The 25397-nt window shown below is 40.9% G+C and overlaps 1 protein-coding gene across 1 annotated transcript in view; it reads right to left on the bottom strand.

Annotated features, from left to right (window-relative positions):
- The window catches only part of SEC11A (SEC11 homolog A, signal peptidase complex subunit), a 38387-nt gene extending 17508 nt beyond the window's left edge, over positions 1-20879 (bottom strand). Inside the window, exons 1-2 of the mRNA XM_028089415.2 lie at positions 20500-20879; positions 384-493 (exon numbers count right to left, since the gene is read on the bottom strand). Of these exons, the coding sequence (XP_027945216.1) occupies positions 384-493; positions 20500-20550 (161 nt within the window). The 5' untranslated portion in view covers positions 20551-20879. The remainder of the gene's footprint in view (positions 1-383; positions 494-20499) is intronic.
- Between the last annotated feature and the right edge of the window lie 4518 nt (positions 20880-25397).

Genomic DNA, 25397 nt, shown 5'->3' with positions numbered 1-25397 from the left:
AATTAATTCATGGAGATGATACCTAATCTAGCAAACTAACAACTAAATAGCAGCCCTGATGTATCAAAATGAAGAATGTAAGAAGACAGAATTATTTCAGGAAAATACAGTACATTGAAACACTTTCTTACAAGATGTGCCAAAAATAAAACTCACATAGTAAACGTTTTGTAGAAAAGTCATGAGCCCTTTGGGGTCTGAATTCTAAGTGCCTAACAAGGCTGCACATTTCTCATAGTTGAAAAATAGTAACTGATTTTCTTTCAGGCCCTCTTCTGGGAAAGCATAGTTTCTAGAGGAATAATACAATGGTGACTCAATTTCTCAATTTATCTCTCAAGTAATGCCATGCAATTCAATGCCTGGAAAAGAAAAATTGTTACCTGAGCACCACTACAATTGGACTTTCGCTTCCAGTTATGACCATTAGCCCCTTCCAGATCATTAGTGCCGAGGAGACAATCATTCCAAAATTTAGGACTTGATAATACAGCTGTAAGAACAAAAGAGAAGAAATGAGATCCATAATTATCCCCCACTCAAGAAAGCAACTGAGAGTAGTATCAATTTAAAAGTTTCAAAAAAAAAACCAACAACCAAACAAACAACACAACCATTTCAGGTAGTACTATTAGGACAGGTGAAGTTCTGAGACATTCTTTAAAATACTGTAATAATTATGCCATTACCATCCCAGCACAGCCTCCTATCCCCCAGTAACCTCTCTCCTGTTTGGTCACTCAACGCACTACCCTTACATAATAACTTATGTTCAAAACTTTTCACAGACGTTATTTCATTTAGGCTTCACCACAATTCACCTTAAGTTCAATCACATCCGTGATACACAATACTGCTTCTCAATTCCTCTAGGACTAACTTTTCTACGTTTATCCCTTGAGAACAATGGGCTATTCAATGGAATTTAACCCCCCTCCCTCATCTTACAGTTGAGAAAACTTAGCCTCAGACAGAGGAAATGACTGTGCCAAAGTCATACAGCTTGTCAGTCACATAATGAGGACTTGAAAGCCAGCCTTTTCTGTCTTACTAAATTTCCACTCCTCGACAAATTGTAAGATTCTACTTCAATAAGCAGATATGATACCAGAAAGGCATTTCAAGTGAGAGAAATAATGTGAGCTAACTGTGTTGGACTAAGGCTGGATAAGAGGATGATTGACTCATTTTTGTTATTTTAAAAAATAAATGTGCATGTGGACATTCTGCAAGACAACTGTTCTAGTCTTCAGAAATTCAACGCCATGAAAATAAAGGTGGGAGACTGTTCTAGATCCAAAAGGACTAAAGAGACATAACCAAATGTAATGCATAAACTTTGATTGATCTTGGTTCAAAAGAACAAAATGTATATAAGAAAAAAATCCCAACTATAAAAGACATTTTGGGGGGTGCCTGGCTGGCTTAGCTAGTAGAGCAGCTTGCGAATGTTGATCTCGGGGTCACGAGTTTGAGCCCCACACTGGGCGAGAAATTACTTAAAAAAAAAAAAGAAGATGCTTTGGGGTCAATTGGGGAAACTCAAATATGAAATGTTGGTAGGAAATTAATGTTAATTTTCTTAGGTGTGATAACAGTATTATGGTATGTTAGATACTGCATGCTAGTAGTAGTTAGCCAATAGTAGGTAGTAGCTAGGGGTGAACTGTCATATCTGCAACCCATATCAAATGATTCAGAAAAAAAATTATATGCACACATAAGTACACAGAGAGCAAATATGGCAAAATGTTAACAACTGCTGAATCTATGTGGTAGCTCACAGGTGTTTGTATACTATTCTTCAATTTTTTTCGGCTTTATTGAGATATAATTGACAAATACAAATGTAAGATTGAACTCAAAACACTGAGATCAAGAGTTGCATGCTCTACCAACTAAGCTAGTCAGGTGCCCCCAAAGTGTAAGATATTTAAAGTGGATAACATGAGGGGGTGCCTGGGTGGCTCAGTTGGTTAACCGTCTAACTCTTGATTTCGGCTCAGATCACGATCTCAGGGTCCTGGGATTGAGCCCCACGCCAGGCTCCATGCTGGGAGTGGAGCCTGCTTGGGATTCTCTCTCTTCTTCTCCCTTTGCCCCTCCCCACCCCTCTCCTCTCTCAAATAAATAAGTGGATCTTTAAAAAAAAAGTATATGACATGAGGATCTGATATATGTATACCCTGTGAAAGGGTTCCCCCATGGAGTTCATTAACATATCCACCACCTTGCATAACTGCCCCTTCTGGCGGTTGCGGGGGTGGGGGGTGGGGAGGTGGGTCTTTTAATTTTTCTTGAAACAAAGGTATAGAAAAAACTGGAAAAACATAAACATGTGAGTGGTTACATCTGGGGCTACAATACTAGCCAATTTTGTGTCATTTTGTTTATCTGTATTTTCTACTTTTACAAATCATTTTTATTTCTATCAAAATATAATTTAAAAACCAGCAATTATCCTGGTCATGGGAGGCCACCCCAGTAATCATTTTTGTCTCTTTTAGCTATTTCTTGTGCTTTTTACTCTCATGCTTCTAAAAACTAATTGTTACTCCTATTTTTATAAATTTGGAACATCCCTATTATGGTAAGAATTTTAGCTCTGGAAGTGTACACAAGAAACTGGGGACAGCTGCTGTCTCTGAAAGAGGAATCAGCAGTTGAGGTGAAACCAAAATACTTTCCAGTATATATGCTTCACGTTTTTTTAAGTTTATTTTCTTAAGTCCATGTTAACAGCCAGAAAATTATTTTTCTGGCACTCCAATGAAGTATGACACACTCTACCAATATAATTAATGTCGCCCTCAAAGGACGAAAATAATGAACATTTTTTTTTAAAGATTTTTTTATTTATTTGAGAAAGAGAGAATGAGAGAGAGAGAGCACGAGAGGGAAGAGGGTCAGAGAAGCAGACCCCCCGCTGAGGAGGGAGCCCGATGCGGGACTCGATCCTGGGCCCCCAGGATCATGACCTGAGCCCAAGGCAGTCGCTTAACCAACTGAGCCACCCAGGTGCCCAATAATGAACATTTTCTAACAGACACAAATATTTCCTATATTCTTTGAGTAATGGAGTAATATGAGCATACGGGTATAATCTGATACCTAGTTTGACATTCCTCTGGGGACATTTCCTTCCATTTACAGGTGAGGAAACTGAGGCACAGAAAGGCTAAGTGATATGCTCATAGCTGCACAGCTATTGGCAGGCAGAGCAGTAACTATTAGAACTCAGGTCTCCTAAATTCTACCTCTTCAAGATGGTAGCTTTTTTTTTAAGATGTTATTTATTTATTTGAGAGAGACTGAGAGACAGAGAGCATGAGAGGGTGGAGGGTCAGAGGGAGAAGCAGACTCCCTGCTGAGCAGGGAGCCCGATGCGGGACTCGATCCCAAGTCTCCAGGATCATGACCTGAGCCTAAGGCAGTCGCTTAACCAACTGAGCCACCCAGGCGCCCCAAGATGGTAGCTTTTTAAATAAAAAAAAAATGGTCCTGTTATTCAGAAAACAGATTGAGGAAGTGGAGTGGGAGAGGTCAAAAGTAGGAAAACTAATTTCTAAGAAGTAATTCTGGTCAACCAGTGGATAAGCAGACAGGAATTCAGCTGAAGGAGCTACTTTCCAAGCTTTTGATCCTGAAAAGTTACCTACAGTACTGCACCCCAACCCTGAACCTCTGAGGGAAGGGCTGTGAGATTCCACATAAACTACCAAATATAAAATACAGCTCCATGATTCCTTACCTGGGGTCAGATAGGTTTCATATTAAAAACTGGCCAGATTTTGAAAAGGTAACCCTTGCAAGTACCACTTATTTACATAACACCCCTAGCACGGTCTGTGGCAATATCCCATAATCAAGCATGTTCATATTTCTGCAGCAAAACTGTAAAAATTCACACTGAAATAATTAAACCTAAAAACAGCTACACGTCAATCAGTTCAGGTCTGTTTCGTTGATGAAAATCTCTCCATTTTCAGAAAGGTACTGATGTAGCATTGTCAAAACAGGTGTGGGATATCTAATAACTACTCTTTAAAAGAAAAACGAATGACAAAGACGACAACTCCCCAGGCCCCGCAAGGAGGCCACCGTTCCAGCCATCATTAGCCTTCTCTTCCCCTCACTTGTACCTTTCACCACAGAGTCACTGTTGTGAAATTTATCTAATCACCAAAATCACCCCCATCATTCTTATTAGTGAGAAAGAGGTTAAAAGTCCCTCACTATGTACAACCGGTATGTTCCTTAAAATGTGCCTACTTGCATACTGCTAAGTCAGTCTGTGAGCCAAAACCTACACAGAAGCACATTATTTGCTGAAACAAATACTCTATCTGAGCAAAAGTCTGAAAAATGTCATATTCTTCTCCCTTTCTTTTCTCCTTTTTCCTACCAACAGTCTTTATTCAAAGACAAACACATTGCCTCCCTAGCTCCTCCTTTCTTTACCACTACATCTGAATATTTATGAATATACATGATCACAAAAAGGGCTGTCTCTTTCCGGTATTAGCAGAAATAAGGTGGCAGCTACCTAACCTCATACCATTTGGCAACATCATGCTAACTATTAATAAGACATTGTGACATTATGTAGAAGAACAACCACAGAAGTGAATAGCTCTCTTATTGTTTCTAAGAAGTGACTGGAACAATATGCTCTTCAATGCTCAAGGTGAAACTAGAAAAGAATGTTATTAAAACCAATCAAAGCAGTGCCTTGGGTGGCTCAGTTGGTTAAGCGTCTGCCTTCAGCTCAGGTCAGGATCCTGGGGTCCTGGGATCGAGCCCCACGTCAGTCTCCCTGCTCACGGGGGAGCCTGCTTCTCCCTCCGCCTCTGCTCCTCCCCCTGCTCATGCTCTCTCTCTCTCTCAAATAAATAAAATCTTAAAAAAAAAAAAAAAGCAGAGCTCTTGGTAAGTATGGTATGAGGATTTGTGTGTGCTATTTTATTTTTGCAGTTTTAGGAAGATGAACCCTCCCTTACAAGTTCTGTGACAATTTTAAAATACACTGTAAGTAATAAGTAACAAGAGAAAATTCAGCAAAATAAAAGCTGACAAATTTAACAGCCATAATCTGGAAGTTATGTACTGTACATTTATCTACTATAGTTATCAAATATACCATTTCCTTTTCTTGCAAGAGATATGTGAAGTTCAACACATAGGTCATTTTCAGAGAAGTCACACTTCTCTGTGCAAAGACAGAAGTGACCATGGAAGCAAAAATATGTCTCAGAGCTACAAAATTGCAGTTGGCCTAAGTTTTCAACTCTTCTTAAGACCTCAAACTAAGAGATTCATCAATCCAGAACCACAATTCTCCTGCTTCTTAACTCACAAAAGAGGAAGCGATTAGAAGCTGGGGTATTAGAGGCAGATACCTTGAAAGCAGCTAGAAGTAAAACTGATGGTGTTGGAAAAACTGACGCATATCCAGAATATCTGCCATTATTATGGCCCAAAAAAGTCACTGATAGTCCCAGTGATGATCTTAAATGATGATAACAAAACAAAAAAGCCTGAATAGTCTAAACAATAATATCAATAACAGTAAGACAAGTTTCATTTAAAAAAATCTGTTAAATCTTTTGGGATGCCTGGATGGCTCAAATCAATTAAGCTTCTGCCTTTGGCTCAGGTCATGATCTCAGGGTCCTAGGATCAAGCCCCACATTGGGATCCCAGCTCAGGAGGGAACCTGCTTCTCCCTCTGCCCCTCCCCCGCTTGTGCTCTCTTGCTCTCTAATAAATAAAATCTTTAAAAAAAAATGGGGGGGGACACATGGGTGGCTCAGTTGGTTAAAGTGGCTGCCTTCAGCTCAGGTCATGATCTCAGGGTTCTGGGATCAAGCCCCGCATCAGGCTTTCTGCTCAGCGGGGAGTCTGCTTCTCCCTCTCCCTCTGCCTGCGGCTCCCCCTGCTTGTGCCCTTTCTCTCTCTCTGTGCCAAATAAATAAAATCTTTAAAAAAAATTTTTTTTTAAAAAGGTAATTGACTAAAGCAAAAATAGGGGCACCTGGGTAGAGCAGTCGGTTGGACATCCAACTCTTGGTTTTGGCTCAGGTCGTGGTCGCAGGGTCGTGGATCCAGCCCTGCTTGGGCTCTGCACTCAGCACAGAGTCTGTTTGGGATTCTCTTTCCCTCTCTTTCTGCCCCTCCCCAGCTTGTATGTGCTTTCTCTCTCAAATAAATAAATAAATCTTAAAAAAAAAATAAAGCAAAATAACAATCAGGTATTGTGGCAACATGTACAGAAGTAAAATAGACAACAGCACAAAGGCTAGAGGGGAAACAGAAATATATTACTGTAAAGCTCTCAGAGTATACATGAAGTCGTATCACATAAGGCTAGAGGAGGGGAAATAGAAATATATTACTGTAAAGCTCTCATAGTATACATGAAGTCATATCACATAAGGCTAGAGGAGGGGAAATAGAAATATATTACTGTAATGCTCTCATAGTATACCTGAAGTCATATCACATAAGTTGAAGATAGACTAAGTTGAAAAAAAAAAAACACATGATGGGGCACCTGGGTGGCACACTCGGTTAACCATCCGACTCTTGGTTTTGGCGTGGGTCATGATCTCAGGGTCATGAGATGGAGCCCTGCATGGGGCTCTGCTTGGGACTCTCTCTGCCCAACCCCCTCGTGCTCTCTCTCTAGAATAAATAAATCTTAAAAACCACATGATAAACCTTAAAGCAAACAAATAAGGTATACCTAACAATATAACAAAAGATATAAAATGGAAACATTAAAAAAAAAACTCAACTAATCCAAAATAGGTTAAAAAAAGAGGAATGGGGAACAATAAACAAAAGGGAGAAATAAAAAAATTAAGATGGGAGATTCTTAAACACATTAATAATGACATAAAATATAAATGACCTAGGGGCGCCTGGGTGGCTCAGTCGTTGAGCCTCTGCCTTCAGCTCAGGCAGTGATCCCAGGGTCCAGGGATGAAGCCCTGCATCAGGCTCCCTGCTGGGCAGGAAGCCTGCTTCTCCCTCCCCCACTCCCCCTGCTTGTGTTCCCTCTCTCACTGTGTCTCTGTCAAATAAATAAATAAAATCTTTAAAAAATAAAAAAAAGAAATGCACTCTAAATACAGATACAAATATTGTAAAAGTAAAAAGACAGGAAAACACATCATGCTAATATTAATCAAAAGAAAACTAAAGATAAGACAAACGGATGGAGTGGCTACGTTAATAAATACTACACAAAGCAGATTTTATAGTAAATAATATTACAAGAATCTGAGGGTCATTTCATAAAGAGGTGAGTTCACCATTAAGACATAATCCTAAACATTTATGTAACTAATAACTTCAAAACACAGGAAGCAAATACTGACAGAACTGCAAGTAGAAACATACAAGTCCACAGTTACGGTTAGAAATTTCCAAACCCTGGGACACCTGAGTGGCTGTCAGTTAAGGTTCTGCCTTCAGCTCAGGTCATGATCCCAGGGTCCTGGGACCGAGCCCCACATCAGGCTCCTTGCTCAGCAGGGGGCCTGTTTTTCCCTCCCTGTCTCCCTCTTGCCTGCTGCTCCCCCTCCTTGTGTGTGTGTGTGTGCTCTGTCAAATAAATAAAGAAAATCTAAAAAAAAAAAGAAATTTCCAAACCTCTCTATCAATAATTGATACAGCAAGACAGAAAATCATTAAAGATAGAGAAAAATTGAACAACCCTTCTAAACAATTTGACCTAATCGGTATTTACAGAACATTTCGCCTAACAGTAGATACACATTCCTTTTAAGTATACACAGAACGTTTACCAAGATAGACCATATTCAGGACCACAAAATAGGTCTTAATAAATAGAAAAGGATTTGAATTATGCCAAGTAACAGTATTCTCCAATCACGATGGAATGAAAACAAATCAGTAACAGAAAGATATCTGAAAAATCCCCCCAATATTTAAAAATCAAATAACAGGCTTCTAAATAACCCATGGTAAAAAAACTCAAAAAAGAAAGTATTTTGACCTGAATGAAAATGAGAAGACATCAAAATCTGTGGGATGCACCTAAAATGCTACAAAGAAGGAATTTTATAGCAATAAAGGCCTATATTAAGAAAAAAAGAAAAGTCTCAAATTATATGTTGTATTTTTGTTTACACTCAGTTCAAATTATTTTGTAACTTCTCTTGTGATTCTCCTTTGACCCATGGGTTATTTAGAAATTGTTTAATTTCCAAATATTTGTAAACTTCCTAATTTAAGCTTCTTCCTTAAAACACTAGAAAAAGAAAACGAAACCCAACGTAACTCACTGAAAATGAACACTAAAAATAAGAGGAGGGGCGCCTGGGTGGCTCAGTCAGTTAAGCATCTGCCTTTGGCTCAGGTCATGATCCTGGAGTCCCAGAATCGAGCCCCGGGGATAGAACCCCACGTCAGGCTCTCTGCTCCGGGAGTAGCCTGCTTCTCCCTCTCCCTCTGCCCCAGCCCCCTTGCTTGTGTGCTTGCGCTCTCTCGCTCATGCTCTCTCAAATAAATAAAATCTTAAAAAAATAGAAAAATCAGCAAGGATATAGAAAACCTGAATACCATCAACAAACGAAACATCTAGAAAATACTCCACCCAACACAGCAGAATACACATTCTTTTCAAACATACATGAAGCATTCTCCAGAGACCAGGCCGTTGGCATATAAAAAAGAGCCTCAAGTTTTAAAAGACTGTAATCATACAAACTATGGTCTCCAACCACAATGGAATTAAATTAGAAATCAGCACTGGAAAGAAATTGGGAAAATCTTCAGATATTCAGAAATTAAACAACATTTTTCTAGATAATCCATGGGTCAAAAAAGAAATCACAAGGGAAATCATAAAATATTTTGAGAACCGAGTGTAAACAAAAACAACATATCAAAATTTATGAAATGTAGCTAAAGCACTGCTTGGAGGGAAATTTATAGCTTTAAATACATATATTACAAAAGATCTTAAATCAATAACCCAAGATTCCACTTTAAGAAACTAGAAAAAATAGCAAACTAAACAAAGCAACCAGGAAAGGAAATACAGTTTAGAGCATAAATCAACGAAGTAGAAAACATATAAACAATAGAGAAAAAATCAATATAAGTCAAATTCAGAGATGGAAAGGAGAAGGGTGGTTGCCAAGGGGCTGGGGTGAAGGGAGAATGGGGAGTTTTTAACGGGTACAGAACTTTTATTCTACAAGATGAAGAGTCCTGGAGATCGGTTGTACAACGTTAATATACTTGACACTACCAAACTCTACACTTTAAAAATGGTTGAGACAATACATTTTGTGTATTTTATCACAGTTTTTAAAAATTATGCTAGGGCGCCTGGGCGGCTCAGTCTGTTAAGCATCGGCCTTCGGCTCAGATCATGATCCCAGGGTGCTGGGATCGAGTCCTGCATCAGGCTCCCTGCTCGGAAGGGGGCCTGCTTCTTCCTCTCCCTCTGCTGCTCCCCCTGCTTATGCTCTTTCACTCTCTCTGTCAAATAAATAAATAAATAAAATCTCTTTAAAAAATAAATATAAATAAATAAATAAAAATTATGCTAAATGAAAGCAGGCAGCTGCAAAAGATTACATTTTGGATGATTCCATGTATACAAACTATCCAGCTAAGGCAAATCCTGAAAGACAGAAAGCAGATTAGCAGATGCCCGGGGCTGGGAATGGGAACAGCCTCACCTGTAAAAGTGCACAAAGGATCTTTCTGGAGTGATGGAAATGTCCTAAAACTGGATTGTAGTGATGGCTGCACAACTCTATAAATTTACCGAAAAACACGAACTATTGACTTAAAATGGATGAATTTTATAAGTTATATGTCAATAAAGCTTTTTCTTTTTAAAGTGCACGCGCACACACACACACACACACACAATAGAAGCAAACAGGGTGGGAAAGGCCTCAGAATAAAGGAAGTCTTTTTAATTGACCTGAAGTCCAGAAGCTATGAAGAAAATATAGGTAAATGTGACTACCAAAACAAAATAAAAAAGCAAACAATAACCAAAAAAATCCCACAACTATGCATGGTGAATTACACTATTAGTCAAAAGATAGATAACTCTGAGAAAATATTTACCATATATAGAAACAAAAGACTAATTTTCCTATAAACAGCTCTGAAAAATCAATAAGAAAATAACCACCCAAGAAGGAAAATAGGCAAAGGATTATGAACTGCTAGTTCATGGAAAATGAACTAAAAATGACTCCAAAATCATACGAAAATACTCTCAACCAAACTCAGAATAAGGGAAATACAAAGTAAAACTATCCTGAGGTACCACTCTTCACTTACTAGAACAGCAGAAACCTAAAAGTCTGAAAGCACACAATGCTGGCAAGGCTATAGGAAAAAGTCACGTTCACTTTTTAAATTTTTGAACAATGTAAATATAATATCTATTTAAACTATTCATTACAAGGGGGGGAAGGGTGAGCCCACAAACTTACTTCAACTACCTTGTCTTTCTGAGGCATTTGGCACTTGATTAACTTTCTTACAACTCACTCATCCCTCGGTTTGTTATGTTGGACCCTCAACACAGGTGTTCTAAGATCCAATCTTTGTCCTTTTCTCTTCCCATCCAGCATGAAATCTTGTCTCTTCATGGCTTCAATTACAACATATATGCTGACGACACCCAAGTCTCTCTCTTCATATCACACCATGTATATCCCCTAGGTAAATACATTCAGTTACTTACTGAAAATCACCCCAGTGTCACACTTTGTATTCAGCAGGTCCAAAGCTGAACTCAACCCTTTTCCTCAAATCTCTTCCTCCTTCCACACTCTCCAGCATAGCCACTGGTCCCATCATCTGCCTAAGGCCTCTGGATTTCACCTCCCCAACATCTCTCACATCCAGTCTGTCGGCTTAACTCCTGTGGCTACTGCTTTATCAGGTCTTGTTTCCTCTCAAGACTATTAAAATAATCTGACAGTTCTACCTCTAGACTTGCATCCATGTAACTCATCTGCCTATATATTATTTTTATAAGGTGAAAATGAAATTACTGTACTGTCTGCTCCAAATTTTTTTTCACTACTTATAAAGTCTCAACTCCTCAGTGTACAGGCCTTCCATGATTTGGCCCCTGCTGCCCTCTCCAACCTTACTGCTTGCTACAAGTGATATTCCAGGCTCATAACCAAAACTAGCTTGTAATGCAGTATATCATAGTCCCTTAACAATGCTACTAGAGGGCGCCTGGGTGGCTCAGTTGGTTAAGCGACTGCCTTCAGCTCAGGTCATGATCCTGGAGTCCCGGGATCGAGTCCCACATCGGGCTCCCTGCTCAGCAGGGAGTCTGCTTCTCCCTCTGACCCTCTTCCCTCTCGTGCTATCTCTCATTCTCTCTCTCTCAAATAAATAAAAATCTTAAAAAAAAAAAAAAACAATGCTACTACATGTAGCAATCATCAGAACTACAAGGTACATTTTTTTTTTTTTTTAAGTAGTGGAGCCCAACACGGGGCCCAAATTCACAACCCTGAGATCAAGACCTGAGCTGAGATCAAGAGTTGGGGTACTCAGCTCACTGAGCCACTTGGGCCTCAGTACATATTCTTAATAAGTCTGAATGATGAGCATCAGGGGTTAGGTATCCTGTCTTAGTAAGACAATCACCAGCTTCTAGCAATGCCAACTTAAAAGAGGTTCATTCCATGTTTTTGTGATAATTTCCTATCTCTGAGGACCCCTGCCAGCAAGATGAGTAAGACCATGAGGTATGCTTTTGGTAACAGGGACTACTTGAGAGCTACATCAACTCTAGAGCTTTCTATCACAATCTCGTCAAGGGGACCCTTGATTGGCCCTCCATTCCACAGTAAGCTTGTTTACTATATTAATGATATCGTGCTGACTGGACTTGGTAGTTGAACCTCATGACCTAGACTCCTTGGTAAAATATGTATATGGTCAGAATGCGGGAAATAAATCCCACAAAAACTCTCCTCCCAATGAAAACTCTTGGGGTCCACTGGTCCCTGCTACGATATCTCTTCTAAGACAAAGGATAAATTGCTGCATCTGGTTCCTGCTACCACTAAGAACTTAAAGCCTGGCGGGCCTCCTTGGATTTGGGAGGCAAAATATAGCTTATTTGGGTGAACTACTCCAATTTCTTATCTAGTAAACCCAGTTTGAGCCAGTTTTGAGTAGGGCTCCACAACAGGTCCAAGCTGTCATGAAAGCCGTTCTAGCACTTGGGCCATATGACCCAGATCTCATGGTGACTTTAGTATTTGTGACAGATAAGGAGCCTCTGGCCATCCTCTATAGGTTAAATGACAGCACAGACCTTTGGATCAGGGGCAAAGCTATGCTATGCTCTGAACTATTCTCTTGAGTCATAGCCTCTTAGCTTGTTACTGAGTTCTAGTAGAGACCGAACACTTGACCATGGGTCACCAAGTTACCATGTGACCTGAACCTCGTGGCTTGAACTGGATGCTGCCAGACACCCAAGCCATAAAGTTGGGCATTCACACAGTACTCCACCATCAAGTGGGAGTGGTCTATACAAGTCTGGGCTTGAGCAGGTCCTAGAGACATAAGTAAACTGTATGAGCAAGAGACTCAGACACTCACGGCTCCTGCTCATGTTATGTTGCTTCATATCTCTCATCTTATACCTTTCGCCTCATGGGGAGTTCCCTATGACCAGCTGACTAAAGAAGACGTTGGGCCTGGTTTTTCACATGAACCATCTAGCACCAACTGAAAACGGCTGTGGCATTACATGCCCATTCAGGGTTGTCCACAAGGGACTGTAATTAAGGGAAAACCCTCCAAAGTACAGAACTTGGAGTGATCTAACAGTTGTTCATTTTACCTGGAATGAGAGATGGCCACAGGTGTGGATTTACACTGATTCAAGAGTGACTAGCAGTTTGGCTGGACGGCCAGGGACTTGGAAGGGAGGTAATTAAAAAGCCAGAGACAAGAAGTTTGGGGAAGAGATATGTTGAATGAGCTCTCCAAGTAGGTATTTAGAATGTGGAGATACCCGGGTCCCATATAAATGCTCACCAAAGAATGACCTCAGCAGAGGAGTATCTTAATACTTGGGTAGATAAAATTCCCTATTCTCTGGAATATCAGTCCTCCACTCTGCCCAGCTACTCCTGTCTTGCCCAATGATCAAAGTGGCTGTCTGCAGCAGCCAAGTTGAAGGTTAGCAACATGGATTTTCACTCACCAAAACCAATTTGGTTCTAGCCAATGAGGAGTGCCTAGTCTGCCAACTGCAAAAAATCAACAGTGACACCATTCCTGATACCGGTTCACTTCTGTCATGGGAGGGGCAGCAATTTCTCCTTACTAGAATATATTCTGGATATGGATCTGTCTTCTTTGTCCTTGGTATTTGTCAAAACCACCACCCGTGAACTTACGGAATGCCTTATTTCCTCTCATGGTATTCCATACAACATTGCCTGTAACCAGGAAACTTATTTTATGGAAAATAGAGCACAGCAGTGGGCATATGGGTCGTGGAACTCACTGGTCTTACTATGTCTCCCATCACCTTGAAGTGGCCGGCCTGAAAGAACAGTGGAACAGTAGGCTAGTTATCAATTTGTTGTCTCTGAGCTCCAAATCTATCCTTGTTATCTCAACAAATTCTTTTCTAACTGGCTCAATGATGTTGTTTTATTAATAAAAGGCATAGGAGGACCACTGCGAGATGATCAAAGGGCTTCTCCTGTCAGTTCCATGTTTTTATTTCACATGGTAGCGAGTGGATCTGTGTGCAGGTCTGATAGTGCTCACTTCAGTGACCATCACAGCCTGGCTCCTGCCCACACGATCTCTGGGAAGTTTCTCAGCCTCCCAGCAGGCCACTGCTATGGACCAGCTCCAGCTCACTGCCATGCAAATGTCATTGTCATGGCAGATCGCACGTTCCTGTGGCGCCATACCCTCTCCAAAGAGGTATGAATCTCAGGCTTGGGAGAGAGTTTGGAGAAAGGTATTTTCTTATCTCTTTCCTTGTCCACTCCCTCATCCTAGAAGGTAGCAGCTGTTTTCTGTATATGCTATTTCTGAACCTCTTATGAGTGCTCTTTTACCCGTTTTTAGTAGTTAAGCATTTTTTACTAGTTAACAGTTTTTTATATTAAACTTTTCCCTGTTCAATTAATTGTAAGGTTTCTATCTTCTGAGTGATACAGATGGCCTTTGAGAATAGTTATAGCATCAGCTAGGCACCAGCAACACTTTGTGGGGCTGGGATGTCTAACATCTTCCAATCTATGGTATATGCTCTGAATCAGCAACGAACCTATGGGATTATTTCTTCTATAGGTACAATTCACTAGTCTGGAAATTAAAGGGTGATTGGGATGCCTGGGTGGCTCAGTTAGTTAAGCGTCTGCCTTTAGCTCAGGTCATGATCTCGGAGTCTTGGGATCGAGTCCCACATTGGGCTCCTTGTTCAGTGGGGAGCCTGCTTCTCCCTCTGCCTGCCACTCCCCCTGCTTGTGTTCTCTCTCTCTCTCTCTGACAAATAAAATCTTTTAAAAGAAAATGGAATTAGGGGCACCTGGGTGGCTCAGGTCCTGATCCCAGGGTTCTGGGATCGAGCCTCACATCGGGCTCCCTGCTCAGCAGGGAGCCTGCTTCTCCCTCTCCCGCTGCTTGTGTTCCCTCTCTCGCCGTCTCTCTCTCTGTCAAATAAATAAATAAAATCTTTTAAAAAATAAAAGAAAATGGAATTAAAGGGTGAAAATGGGAGTGATCCTTTTATTACCCCTAATAATCTGCTAGTGAAAATTCTGCTTTCTATTTTCACAACTTTGGATGACGCTCGCTGAGAAGTTTTCATTCCTAAAGGAAATATCCTTCCATCAGGGGACACAATGGTTCCATCAAACTGGAAGTTGAGACCACTACCTGGCCACTTTGGGCTCCTCATGCCAGTGAACCAAGATGCAAAGATTGGGGGTTATTTATTGGCAAGGGTGACTGATGCTGACTTTCAGAAAAAAAAATAAAGTTGTTTCTAAATAATGAGGGAAAGTGAGTATAACTGGACTATAGAATCCTCTGAGGCCTCTTAGTACTCTCATGTCCTGTGATAAAAGTTAGTGAAAACTAAAACAATCCATTTCAGGCAGGACTGCTCTTGACATTAACCCTTTAGTAATGAAGGTCTGGGTCACTCTGCCAGGCAAGAAGCTACGACCAACTTGAGCTCTTGCTGACAGCAGAAGGAATATGGAATGCTTAATGGAGGAAAGGGTGCAGCTACAACCACATGATGAATTACAGAAACGGATATAGCTACATATCAGACAGAAGCATAATTTTGCCTTTACCTTTATCTGAAAAATTAAATACAATTAGAAGAGAAATATATATATATATATATATAGTTGACGAGTTGACAGAGGGTAGACTACAGCAGTTTTGTTCTTTGCCAACTTGGCTAAGCTTCCTGTAGGGCTCTGGGTAAAAGTTGGCCAAAAAAGAAATGTGCCCAAGATGCGGAAGGTGAAAGGGAAGCAGCTGCTACTACGCTGAAGGCCACTATGGTGGCGAGCAACACACATGAAGGGCCTGGATGAATCCGGTCTGCCCTCGCTCTCTCCTGCCCATGCCTGGCTCTTCGGGCTGACTGACAGAGCCTCCACAGACAGGCAACAGCCATCCACAGGCTTCATCTACTGTCCTCTGGTGCAGTCGCACTCCATCAACCAGACATGGAATCTAGCCCCAGATGTCCTGGCAAGCTTGGATTTGTCCACCCGTAACAGTGCTTCAGAAGAGCTGGTTAACGACATTCCTCTGATTCTCCATCTCTCAGTTTTAGCCTGTTACTTATCCAGCTTCTCCCTCAATTCTGTCAGATCTAATTCCTACAATAAATCCTTAATTCCATAATAGTCATAGTGGTTCTGCTTCCCAGACTAAATTCTGACCAATAAACCATGTTTTTCAGATAAAGCTTTCCGTCTCTGTGCACAACTTGTGTCTGGATACCATACCTCACCTCATTCCTTTAAGTCGGAAAAGACAACTCTTTGAAGAGTTATAATCACAATTTCTGCCTAAGCAGCCATCTTTATTGTTGTAGGCTTGTGCCATTTGGCCATGGGAATGAATTATCATGCTTGTCTTTGTGTCCTTGGAGAGAATATTATGAAAAAGACCCCCCTAAAACTAAGAAATATGAAGTGTCTAGGAACCATTGCAAATAAACGCCTTAATCCTTACTATGGTGCTATATTCTAGATTTTGCTCAAAGTTACTTAGGATAAAGAATTTCTGGATGCTTGAGAATATGCTCATGGATGGTAAGTGCAGTTTATAATTTTACTTGTGATTTCCTTGTTTGTCTATTGAGACTGAAGTTAGTATTTTCACATTGAAACTTGACAATTACTGAATGCAGACACCCTGTCAATAACATTTTCCAGATCCTAAACAAGACTATTAGTTTTCAAAAATCTGGATAGATCGGTCCTCTGTGCTGTATATACCTCCTATTTGCTGCACAATTACTCACATTTGGTTGAAGACTAAGAAAAATCTCCTAGGTTTCTGTGTGCTTTACTGGAGGGCCAATTTATTTAAAAAAAAAATTATCAAAGATATCTAGAATTCAATCAGATATCATTACAACAGCCATTAGGAGTTGAGTGATCCTATGGGATGAGAAGATATAAAAAGAAAGGAGGATTCAGCTAAGTCCTAAGGTCTTTAGATTTAGGCAGGAAGACATACAGATAATTAAAATCCAAAAAAATGCAAAATTCAATCAAGTAATATAAGAGGCCTAAGGAGGAGCTAATAAGCAAATTCTATTGAAAGTTGGATTAATCCCATCAGGGCTCAAACATGAATCTAGTCACATTCTGGCCAATATCCTCTGGTTACTAAGAATTCTCAGCAAGCAGAGAAGACAATCCCAAAAATTACATGGGAAAGCAACCTAAAAATTATTTGGCATGACATATTCATTTTCTTAGCAAGTAAACATCTTTTAACCCAAGGAAAATTTAAAATTAAGAACAGAAATGCTTAAAGGAAATTATGTAGAGTGTTAATATTTTAATATTAAAACCTCTGTGCATATTTAGTATTTTAAGTATTTATAAAATTTTAAGAGAATTTGCCCTATTAAAGTAATAGGTTAGGTTTGTAGTTCCAATTTGAAATGTATAATCAATTGTTGTAGATTAATCAGAAAGTTTACTATTTATACAGTGTTGAAACATTTCAGAAAACTTAAGTAGCCCAGACATATAAAAATTATATAAGGATGCAGTGGTTTGTTGAATAATGGATGTTCTTAAAAAGGAAATTTTTAAATTTATAATATTTTTAAGATGTTTGTTTGTAAATTAGCCCAAATATTCAAAGGCCCTTAAAACTGATTGTTAAAATTTCCTATACTTTTTCTTTCTTTCTTTTTTTAATTTCCTGGCCTTTAAATAGGATAAGATTTGTAAACTGATTCTGAAAAGATTAAGAACTCAGTTTTAAAATTTTAGCTTTTACAAACTGAACATTTTATTTTAAAATGAAAGATTATAAACAGGCTTTCCTGGACACAAAGGCCACCTCAATGGGCATCAAAGGCCTAACCTATTACCAGGGGTGCCTGGCTGGCTCAGTTGGTAGAGCATATGACTCTTGATCTTCGAGTTGTAAGTCTGAGCCCCACATTGGCTGTACAGATTACTTAAAAATAAAAACAAACAAAAACTAACCTATAACCAGTCAATTTGGAGTCAAATTTGCTAAATTTTCAGTTTTACAAGCTCGTTGTTAAACACAGTGTTATTAAAAATCAGTACGATTAAATTACATTAAAAACAAAGGTAATAAATAATCTAAATGTTATCGGTTCCTGACTATTTTACTACATTTTCTCATCATCTATATTCCCTGAGGTTTTCTATTTTATCTCTAAGGTGGAAATTATAGTTGCATGCTATCGCATTTCTTCCTAATTCTGCATTCAGTGATGTCATGTTAGTAGTGTGAAATCAGCCATGCTGGGTGTATTTGCACCACGGAAACAGGCAAACTTGATCAGTCAAGGCTTCGTGGATTAAGAAAAGCCTCATGAAAACAGTGACCTGATACTCCAGTAAAGGAGCCACACTCCAAAGGGGAGAAGACAAATGAAGTAGTAAGTAAGTGCTAAAGGACTGGAGAGATCACCTAATATCCTAGGGCAGTCCATAAAGACTCAGAAAGAATACAAGAAGAGTTCTAAAGACAGTTGCGTATGCTTGAATATGTTTGAATAGAACAATGTTCATAGAGACAGTGACATGAAATAGGTAGGAAAAGTAAACTGGGATAAGACTGAAACAGTGAGAAATGGCAGCCTGTAAAATGACTGGGACTTACTGCAAATGTCATTCTAAGGGTTTGGGCCATTACCTACAAGACAATGAGGAGCTACTGAAAGTCTGAGGATAGGAGGGGGCTTTAATTTGGCAACAATGTATAGGATTCAGTAAAGGTAGTGGAACACTTTATTTTTGGAAACTGTGAGACCGACCAAAAAAATTGCATTATATATAACAAACAAAAGTCTTAAGTTAGGTGTTAAAGAATCAATTAAAACTCAAAGCTCCAAAGAATACAAACTGTGATTCTATGTATATAAAATGCAAGGTCATCTACTCTGACAAAAAGCAAATATGCGGTTGCCAGGTGCTAGAGGAGAGATGAACTACAAAGGAGCACAAGGGCTCTTGTGGGTGAGAAATGTTCCGTTATCTTGATTGAGATGGGTGCACAGAACTGTGGAAACTTATCAAATGGTACACTTTAAATGGATGAATCTTACTGTACTCAAGTTTTCCCCTTGAACCTGGTAAGAAAAAGAATTACAACTCAAACAACTTAATCAGACATTTGATGTTATTTAGGCATAAATGGAAAAGTTATGCAAATGATGGCGGTTTTAGAAGAGTAGAACCAAACTAGTTTCCCTCTTTCCGTCTGATTAGCTCTCAGTATCCACAGTCACTGCCAATTCTTTTCTCCAGATATCATGTACAGGTAAAACCTCAGTTCAAAACCTTCCGTCACACCACGACCATGCTATCCAATCCCTAACAATCTCTAGGAGGTTGCTCATTTTCTTCCATCTGTATTACGAGAGTAATATTACCTACCTCACCAATATATAAAACACTTCACCATAGCAAGAGCTCAAAATAATTATTATTTGCCTTGGTCATTTTCTACACACTCATGCTCCTTGAAGGCAGAGTTTTCTCATTTGTCTTTGCATTTCTCTCATTTTACCTAGCATAAGTTACAATGAATAGTAGGCCCAAAGTACGGATTTCTTCAAAATAACGTCTGTGGCTCCTGGAAATTCAATATGAAAAGAACACTATACCACAAGTGAGAATCAGAAGTGTTACCGTCAAGGCACAAATGTTCCGTGCCATTTGAAAAGAATGATTACTTATAACTGAAGGAATTACGAAACATGTCTAAGAGGTGACACTGAGCTATGTGAAGTCTGAAGGGGAGTAAGGGAAGGGTGCATATCTACTTCCCTAAACAGTAATTATAAATAGTGTAAAATACAAGTCCAAGAGAAACATCTTCAATAGTGACATGTTAAATTCTTAACAGTGAAATACTATAAAAAGGTCCAAGGCAAGACAAAGTAGGCTCTACACACTTGGTGCTGAGAAGCAATCTTTTCTAATGACTATATAATTACAGCAGTGTTCCAGTACCATCTGGCAAATGGTCTAGAAGATCAAGATGGAGTAAGGAAGGTTTAAGGACAAAATCAGAAGATCTGAATTTCAAGATCCCCGTGCCACTAATACTGGGCAGTAAACCCGAGGATTCTGGGGGCTGCCCCCTTCCTGCTAAGCAGACTCAACGGCAAGTATTACTACTGTTCCAACTCTGAAGTCAGAGGTGCTCCAGGGAAAGGCATGGCAGCCCGCTGGGGCCCAGCTGTACCAGAAAGGTTGCCACCAGCTGAAAGCAGCACAAGGGCTTTTTCTGTGGGGGCTACCCCGGCCTTCCCGAGCATCCCAGAAGCCAGTGTAGCGCTGAACGGCTGAACCTAGTCGCCGGAATTGATCGGGAGTCGCTGCGATTGCAGGAAACACGAGTTTGCCGCCTTCCCAAGTCTCAAATGCTAAGCAACCCCAACTCCCACTTAGAAAGCGCCCTGAGGTTTTCCATTTGCTCTCCTGCCTCGTTAGGAGGAATGGAACGTGAAGAGCCGGCTTCCCGCTCCGCCCCTGGCAGGCCCGGACGCGGCTAGGGGCTAAACACAGGGGGCGGACAAAGCGACCTCTGGCCACACGCTCCACAAAGACAAGGAATGATCCAGGCGTCAGACCCGCTCAGGCCCTCGCACAGGGGGCCAGAGGTCTGCCGGGCTCCGCAGGGGCGGCGTCAAAGGGAGACGGGGAGCCCCGGGAGACAGTGGGCGGCCAACCATACCTGCCGCTTGTTCATTCGCCGCACATCGTCCAAAAAATCTAGAGACAGCATGGCGCGGCCGGCGAGGGGAAACGAGCAGCGGAGAAGGCGCGAAGTGACCAGCGGGAGGATCGGCTGGCGTACCGGCCGGGCTCTCACTGGACAGGACTCCGCGGCGCTCGCACTTCCGCTTCCGGGGCGGCAACTGGCGCTCCCTTCCCCCTCCCCGCCCAGCGCGTCGCTGCCGAGAACAGACAAAGGGACTCGCGACTCTCCTAATCTGGTCTCCCGGCCTCGTCTCGCTGCAGGAGGGCGCTCCTACGCCGAACCTCGCCTGCCGAGGACCTACCCGAGCCCCGTCCCCGCACTTAGCCCCCGGCCCCTGGCAGAGGCGTCTACCCGGCTTCTCCCGGAGGCCGCCCTGCAATCTCCGGAAGGCGGGCTCTCGCGCACGCCCGGCCAATCGGGAGCCGGTCTCGGGCGTCCCAGGGGCCGCGGCGGCCCCTGAGTGGCCGGCGGCTGCAGTCGGGCCGCCGGTCTGGGTGTGGCACTGGACGTGTGGCCGAGCCTTGCCTTTGCTAAGCTGGGGCTCGTCTCCCGCGCTACGGGAAGTGACGGCTCAGGTGGTTTCGTTAAGTGCTTTATGGGTAAAGGTGGAGGCTAGGAGAGCCTTTCGAAGCACTGCCTGAACCTCCCGGGAGTTTAAGAGGCTCTTGGTGGAAGAGAGAACGACCAAAGAATGCTACAGTATGATGTGACCACCAGGGGTGCGGGGTGTCAGAAAGTCCCTAGCTGCCCCCGAACGCGACCTCGCTAACGGGATCTGTCCTCTCCTTGAACTCTGCCTCCTGCTTTTGTCATCTGGGGCACCTGGATGTGACCCTCTTCTCGCTGCCCCGTCTGTACCCAAACAGCCTTTCCCTTCTTGACTTGCTCAGGCTGCTAATATGCACCTAAGACAAGAAGGACCAAAGCTGGTCTCTTGCTCGTATTTCTATCTTTTTCAAAATACTAGTTATTCTCACATTAGCGTGAGGGATCTACCGGAACTTTTTGCAGTATCTTTGCAATTCTTTTCATCGAAAATTATCGCAAAATAAGAAAATAAGAAAAATATTTTGGAGGATGGCTCTCATGAAAAAGATAGATAAGTTTGGGGAAAGATGGAAGCTTCACAGGCTGCAGGTGGGAATGTGAAATAGTCTACAGCCATACCACCCTGAACGCACCCGATCTCGTCTGACCTCGGAAGCTAAGCAGGGTCTGGTCTGCTTAGTACTTGGATGGGACAGCCATTTTGGAAAATGTACTGGTAGTTCCTCAAAAGGTTAAATATAGAGTTATTATATTAACCATATTAATCAGCAATTCCACCGCAGATATATATCCAAGAGAATTGAAAACATATGTCCACACAAAGACTTGTGTATGAATATTCACGACAGCATTATTCATAACCAAGATGTACAAATAACCCAGATGTGCATTAACTGATGAATGGATAAACAAAATGTGGTATAGCCATACAATGCAATATTGTCAATAAAGAGAAATACAGCAACACGGATTGGACCTTGATAACATTAGGCTTAGTGAAAAAAAAGAGTCAGTCATAAAAGTCACATACTGTATGATTCCATTTATATAAAATGTCCAGGATAGTCAAATTGATAGAGATAGAATGAAGTGGTTGCCTAGAGCTGGGAGGGTTGAGAGAAATGGAGAGTGACTGCTACTGGTTACAGGTTTGTTGTTGTTGTTTTTTTAAGATTTTATTTATTTGAGAGAGAGAGAGGGAGAATGCAAATGGAGCCTGAGAGGGAGAAGCAGACTCCCCGCTGAGCAGAGGGCCCAATGTGGGACTCGATCCTAGGACCCTGGGATCATGACCTGAGCCGAAGGCAGATGCTTAACCAACTGAGCCACCCAGGCACCCCTGGTGCATGAATTATATCACAATAAAGCTGTTATGAAAAAAAAATTGCTGTCTTGTTCACTGCTAAATTCCCAGTGGCGAACACACAACCTGGCACATGTTAGGTACCCAATAAATATTTGTTGAATTTGAAATGTGTGTATGTGTATGTATGTGGCCATCTCCAACTGCTGCCCATAGGCACCCATACTTACTGAGTCAAAAAATGAATGCCTGATTTCTCCAAATTAGGAAGGCCTGTGGAGGAAAATACCCATAAACTCCATGAGGGCAGGGACCTTGTCCACCCTTCTATTCCCGGCTCTCATAACAGTGCCAAACTCGTAGCAAATACTTAACAAGTATTTGTTAATAAATGTTGAATATGGAGTCTAACCTAAATTCTGGCTAATAGAGTGCTTGGCCTATGCTTGCTAATGTTGAATTCAAATCTAAAGATGAGGCCCTATAACCATTTAAATGGGTATGAGCCTTGCAGTCTTCATATTGTGAAGAAAAGATCCCTGAGAGAGGCACAAAGTTCTGGGGGCTTCAGATGTAGCAGGAGTCAGTGTAGTTGGGGATGTTCAAAGGGGCATCAGAAGGAAAGAATATTTGATATATGGGTAAAATTGATTTGCTATGTGAGTCAAGTTGGCAGATGAAAAGGATATACCCAGTGGAAGGAATTGTAGGAATACAGGTATAGGGGCAGGAAACTGGAAAATGTATTTGGAAAATCCAGTTTGATTTTCCAACTTTGCCCATAGCTTAAGGAATTGGGCTAGTTGTGTCTGTAGGTGCTCGTCATTGAGGAAATTTAAGCATGCCTAAGATGTCATTTGTTGGATTTGCACAATTCGTACTTAAGGCCACATTTAGCTATTGCTCTACATCTGAAACCTTGTATGTCCATAACCCACTTTCTGATAGTTACTTCTTTTTTATTTCTCTGTATGTTTTAAAATCTACAAATAATACATGAGTACATTCTCATCACAAAAGATTAAAACAAGACAGTCAATCCAGCCATTCCACTTCTGGGTATATACCTAAAAGAACTGAAAGTTCAATTGGAAGAGCATGCAACTCTTGATCTCAGAGTAATGAGTCTGAGCCCCTCATTGGGTGTAGAGATTACTTAAATAAATACTTAAAAAAAAAAAAGGCAGGGTCTTGAAGAGATATTTGTACACGCATGTTCATAGCAGCATTACTTAAATACCCAAAAGGTGGAAGCAACCCAAGTGTCCATGAATGAATGAATGAATAAACAAAACGTGATATAAACACACAAAAGAATATTCAGTCTTAAAAAAAAATGAACTTTTTTTAAAAGATTTTTATTTATTTATTTGAGAGTGAGAGCGAGCAAGAGAGAGAGCCCAAGTGGGGGGTAGGGGCAGGGGCAGAGGGAGAAGGAGAAGCAGACTTCCTGCTGAGCAGGAAGCCTGACTCGGGGCTTGATCCCAGGACCCCAGGATTGATCCCAGTACCCCAGGATCATGACCCGAGCCAAAGGCAGACGCTTAACTCACTGAGCCACCCAGGCACTCCAGTCATTTTGCTTTTAAGGTTTAGGTTGTGTTGGCTCCATAGTTTGTTTTAGCTAATGTTCAATTATTAGGGTGTAGTTAATCTAAACTAATGGGTTGTTTCACAATATGTGTTATTGTTTATGCGTTCAATGTGAAATTTCATTGTGTTACATTTTATTTTAAATTCACAAAAATAGATCAGTAATTCAACTCAGTAATTCAATTAGTTAGTTGAAAGTTAATTAAATCAGGATGCTGAATACTTTTAAACTCGGGGGAAAAAATTGTAACTGAAACATTGACCAGGAATCCAGCACAAATAACAATACAGTGTGACTATGCTGGGGCTGGGCAATCCACAAGCATGATGAATTATGATGAGCAGCTGAAAAAGAAAAGGGCTAATAAGAAATACGATGAGCCTCTAGGACATATGTTTTATTAAACTGGTAATCTATTTTCCCCTGTTTCCCAGTACATTAGGTTATGAAACTTGGCCAAATAGTGGCATAAAGCCAATGAAGACTTAGTGGCATTTTTAAGGAAAGCTCAGTGGCCAACCTGATAATCAAAACAAACTTTCAAGAGGAAGAGAAGCCCACAAAATAATGCTTCCTAATAAGAAGCATTATTGATAACATTTACCCCTAAAAATAAGAGAAGAGGTCAAAACTACAAAGGCATCCTTTAAAGTTATAATTTTCAAAGCCAAAACAGTGACAGGTCATATTCTTGCCAAGAAGCTTTTAAAGTCAGTCATAACATTGATGATAAATATGCTCAGTAAGAAAGATAAATAAGCTTTTGGTAAAATTCCTTTATCAAAATATATTGTTGGGGTAAAAAAGATACTGTTGGACATTGCATAATATCAATGGCATACGAAGTGGATGAGCACATTGTCTGGAGTTGTCTGGGGCTGCTGGAGGAAGTCATCCAATCATGCTAGGCCCTGGGAACCTATCTCACCACTTTCCACTCATTTTCATTAATCTGATGAATTAGTTGCCTATTTCTGTATAACAAATTACCCCGAAACTTAGCAAATTAACACAACAAACATTATCTCACAATGTCTATGGGTCAGAAATTTGGGACCATCATAGTTGGGTGGCTTGAGCTCAAAATTTTCCATGAAGTTATATTAAGATGTCCAGAGGGGCTGCAGTCTCATCTGAAGGCTTAACTGAAGGATCTGCTTCCAAGCTCCACTCATGTGGCTGTTGGTAGGTCTCAATTATTCTTGGACTACCGGATTGAAGCCTCAGTTCCTAGTTGGCTATTGACTCCAGGTCTCCCTCAGTTCCATGCCATGTGGGCCCCTCTTTAGGGCAGTTGCAACATGGCAGCTAGCTTCCATCAAAGTAAATGATCCAAGAGAGAAAGAACCACCTCAAGAATAAGATTACCAATGCATCCTGTTTTTTGCACTGAAATTTCCGCATCTCAGAAAACCCTTCAGGGGC

This window comes from Eumetopias jubatus, unplaced genomic scaffold, assembly GCF_037043125.1.
Source record: "Eumetopias jubatus isolate StellerSeaLion01/CBP00866 unplaced genomic scaffold, mEumJub1_p1.0 scaffold_7, whole genome shotgun sequence".
NCBI classification, from domain to species: domain Eukaryota; kingdom Metazoa; phylum Chordata; class Mammalia; order Carnivora; family Otariidae; genus Eumetopias; species Eumetopias jubatus.
The sequence above is the reverse complement of the archived record's forward strand: the minus strand, read 5'-3'. Positions and strand labels throughout refer to the sequence as shown.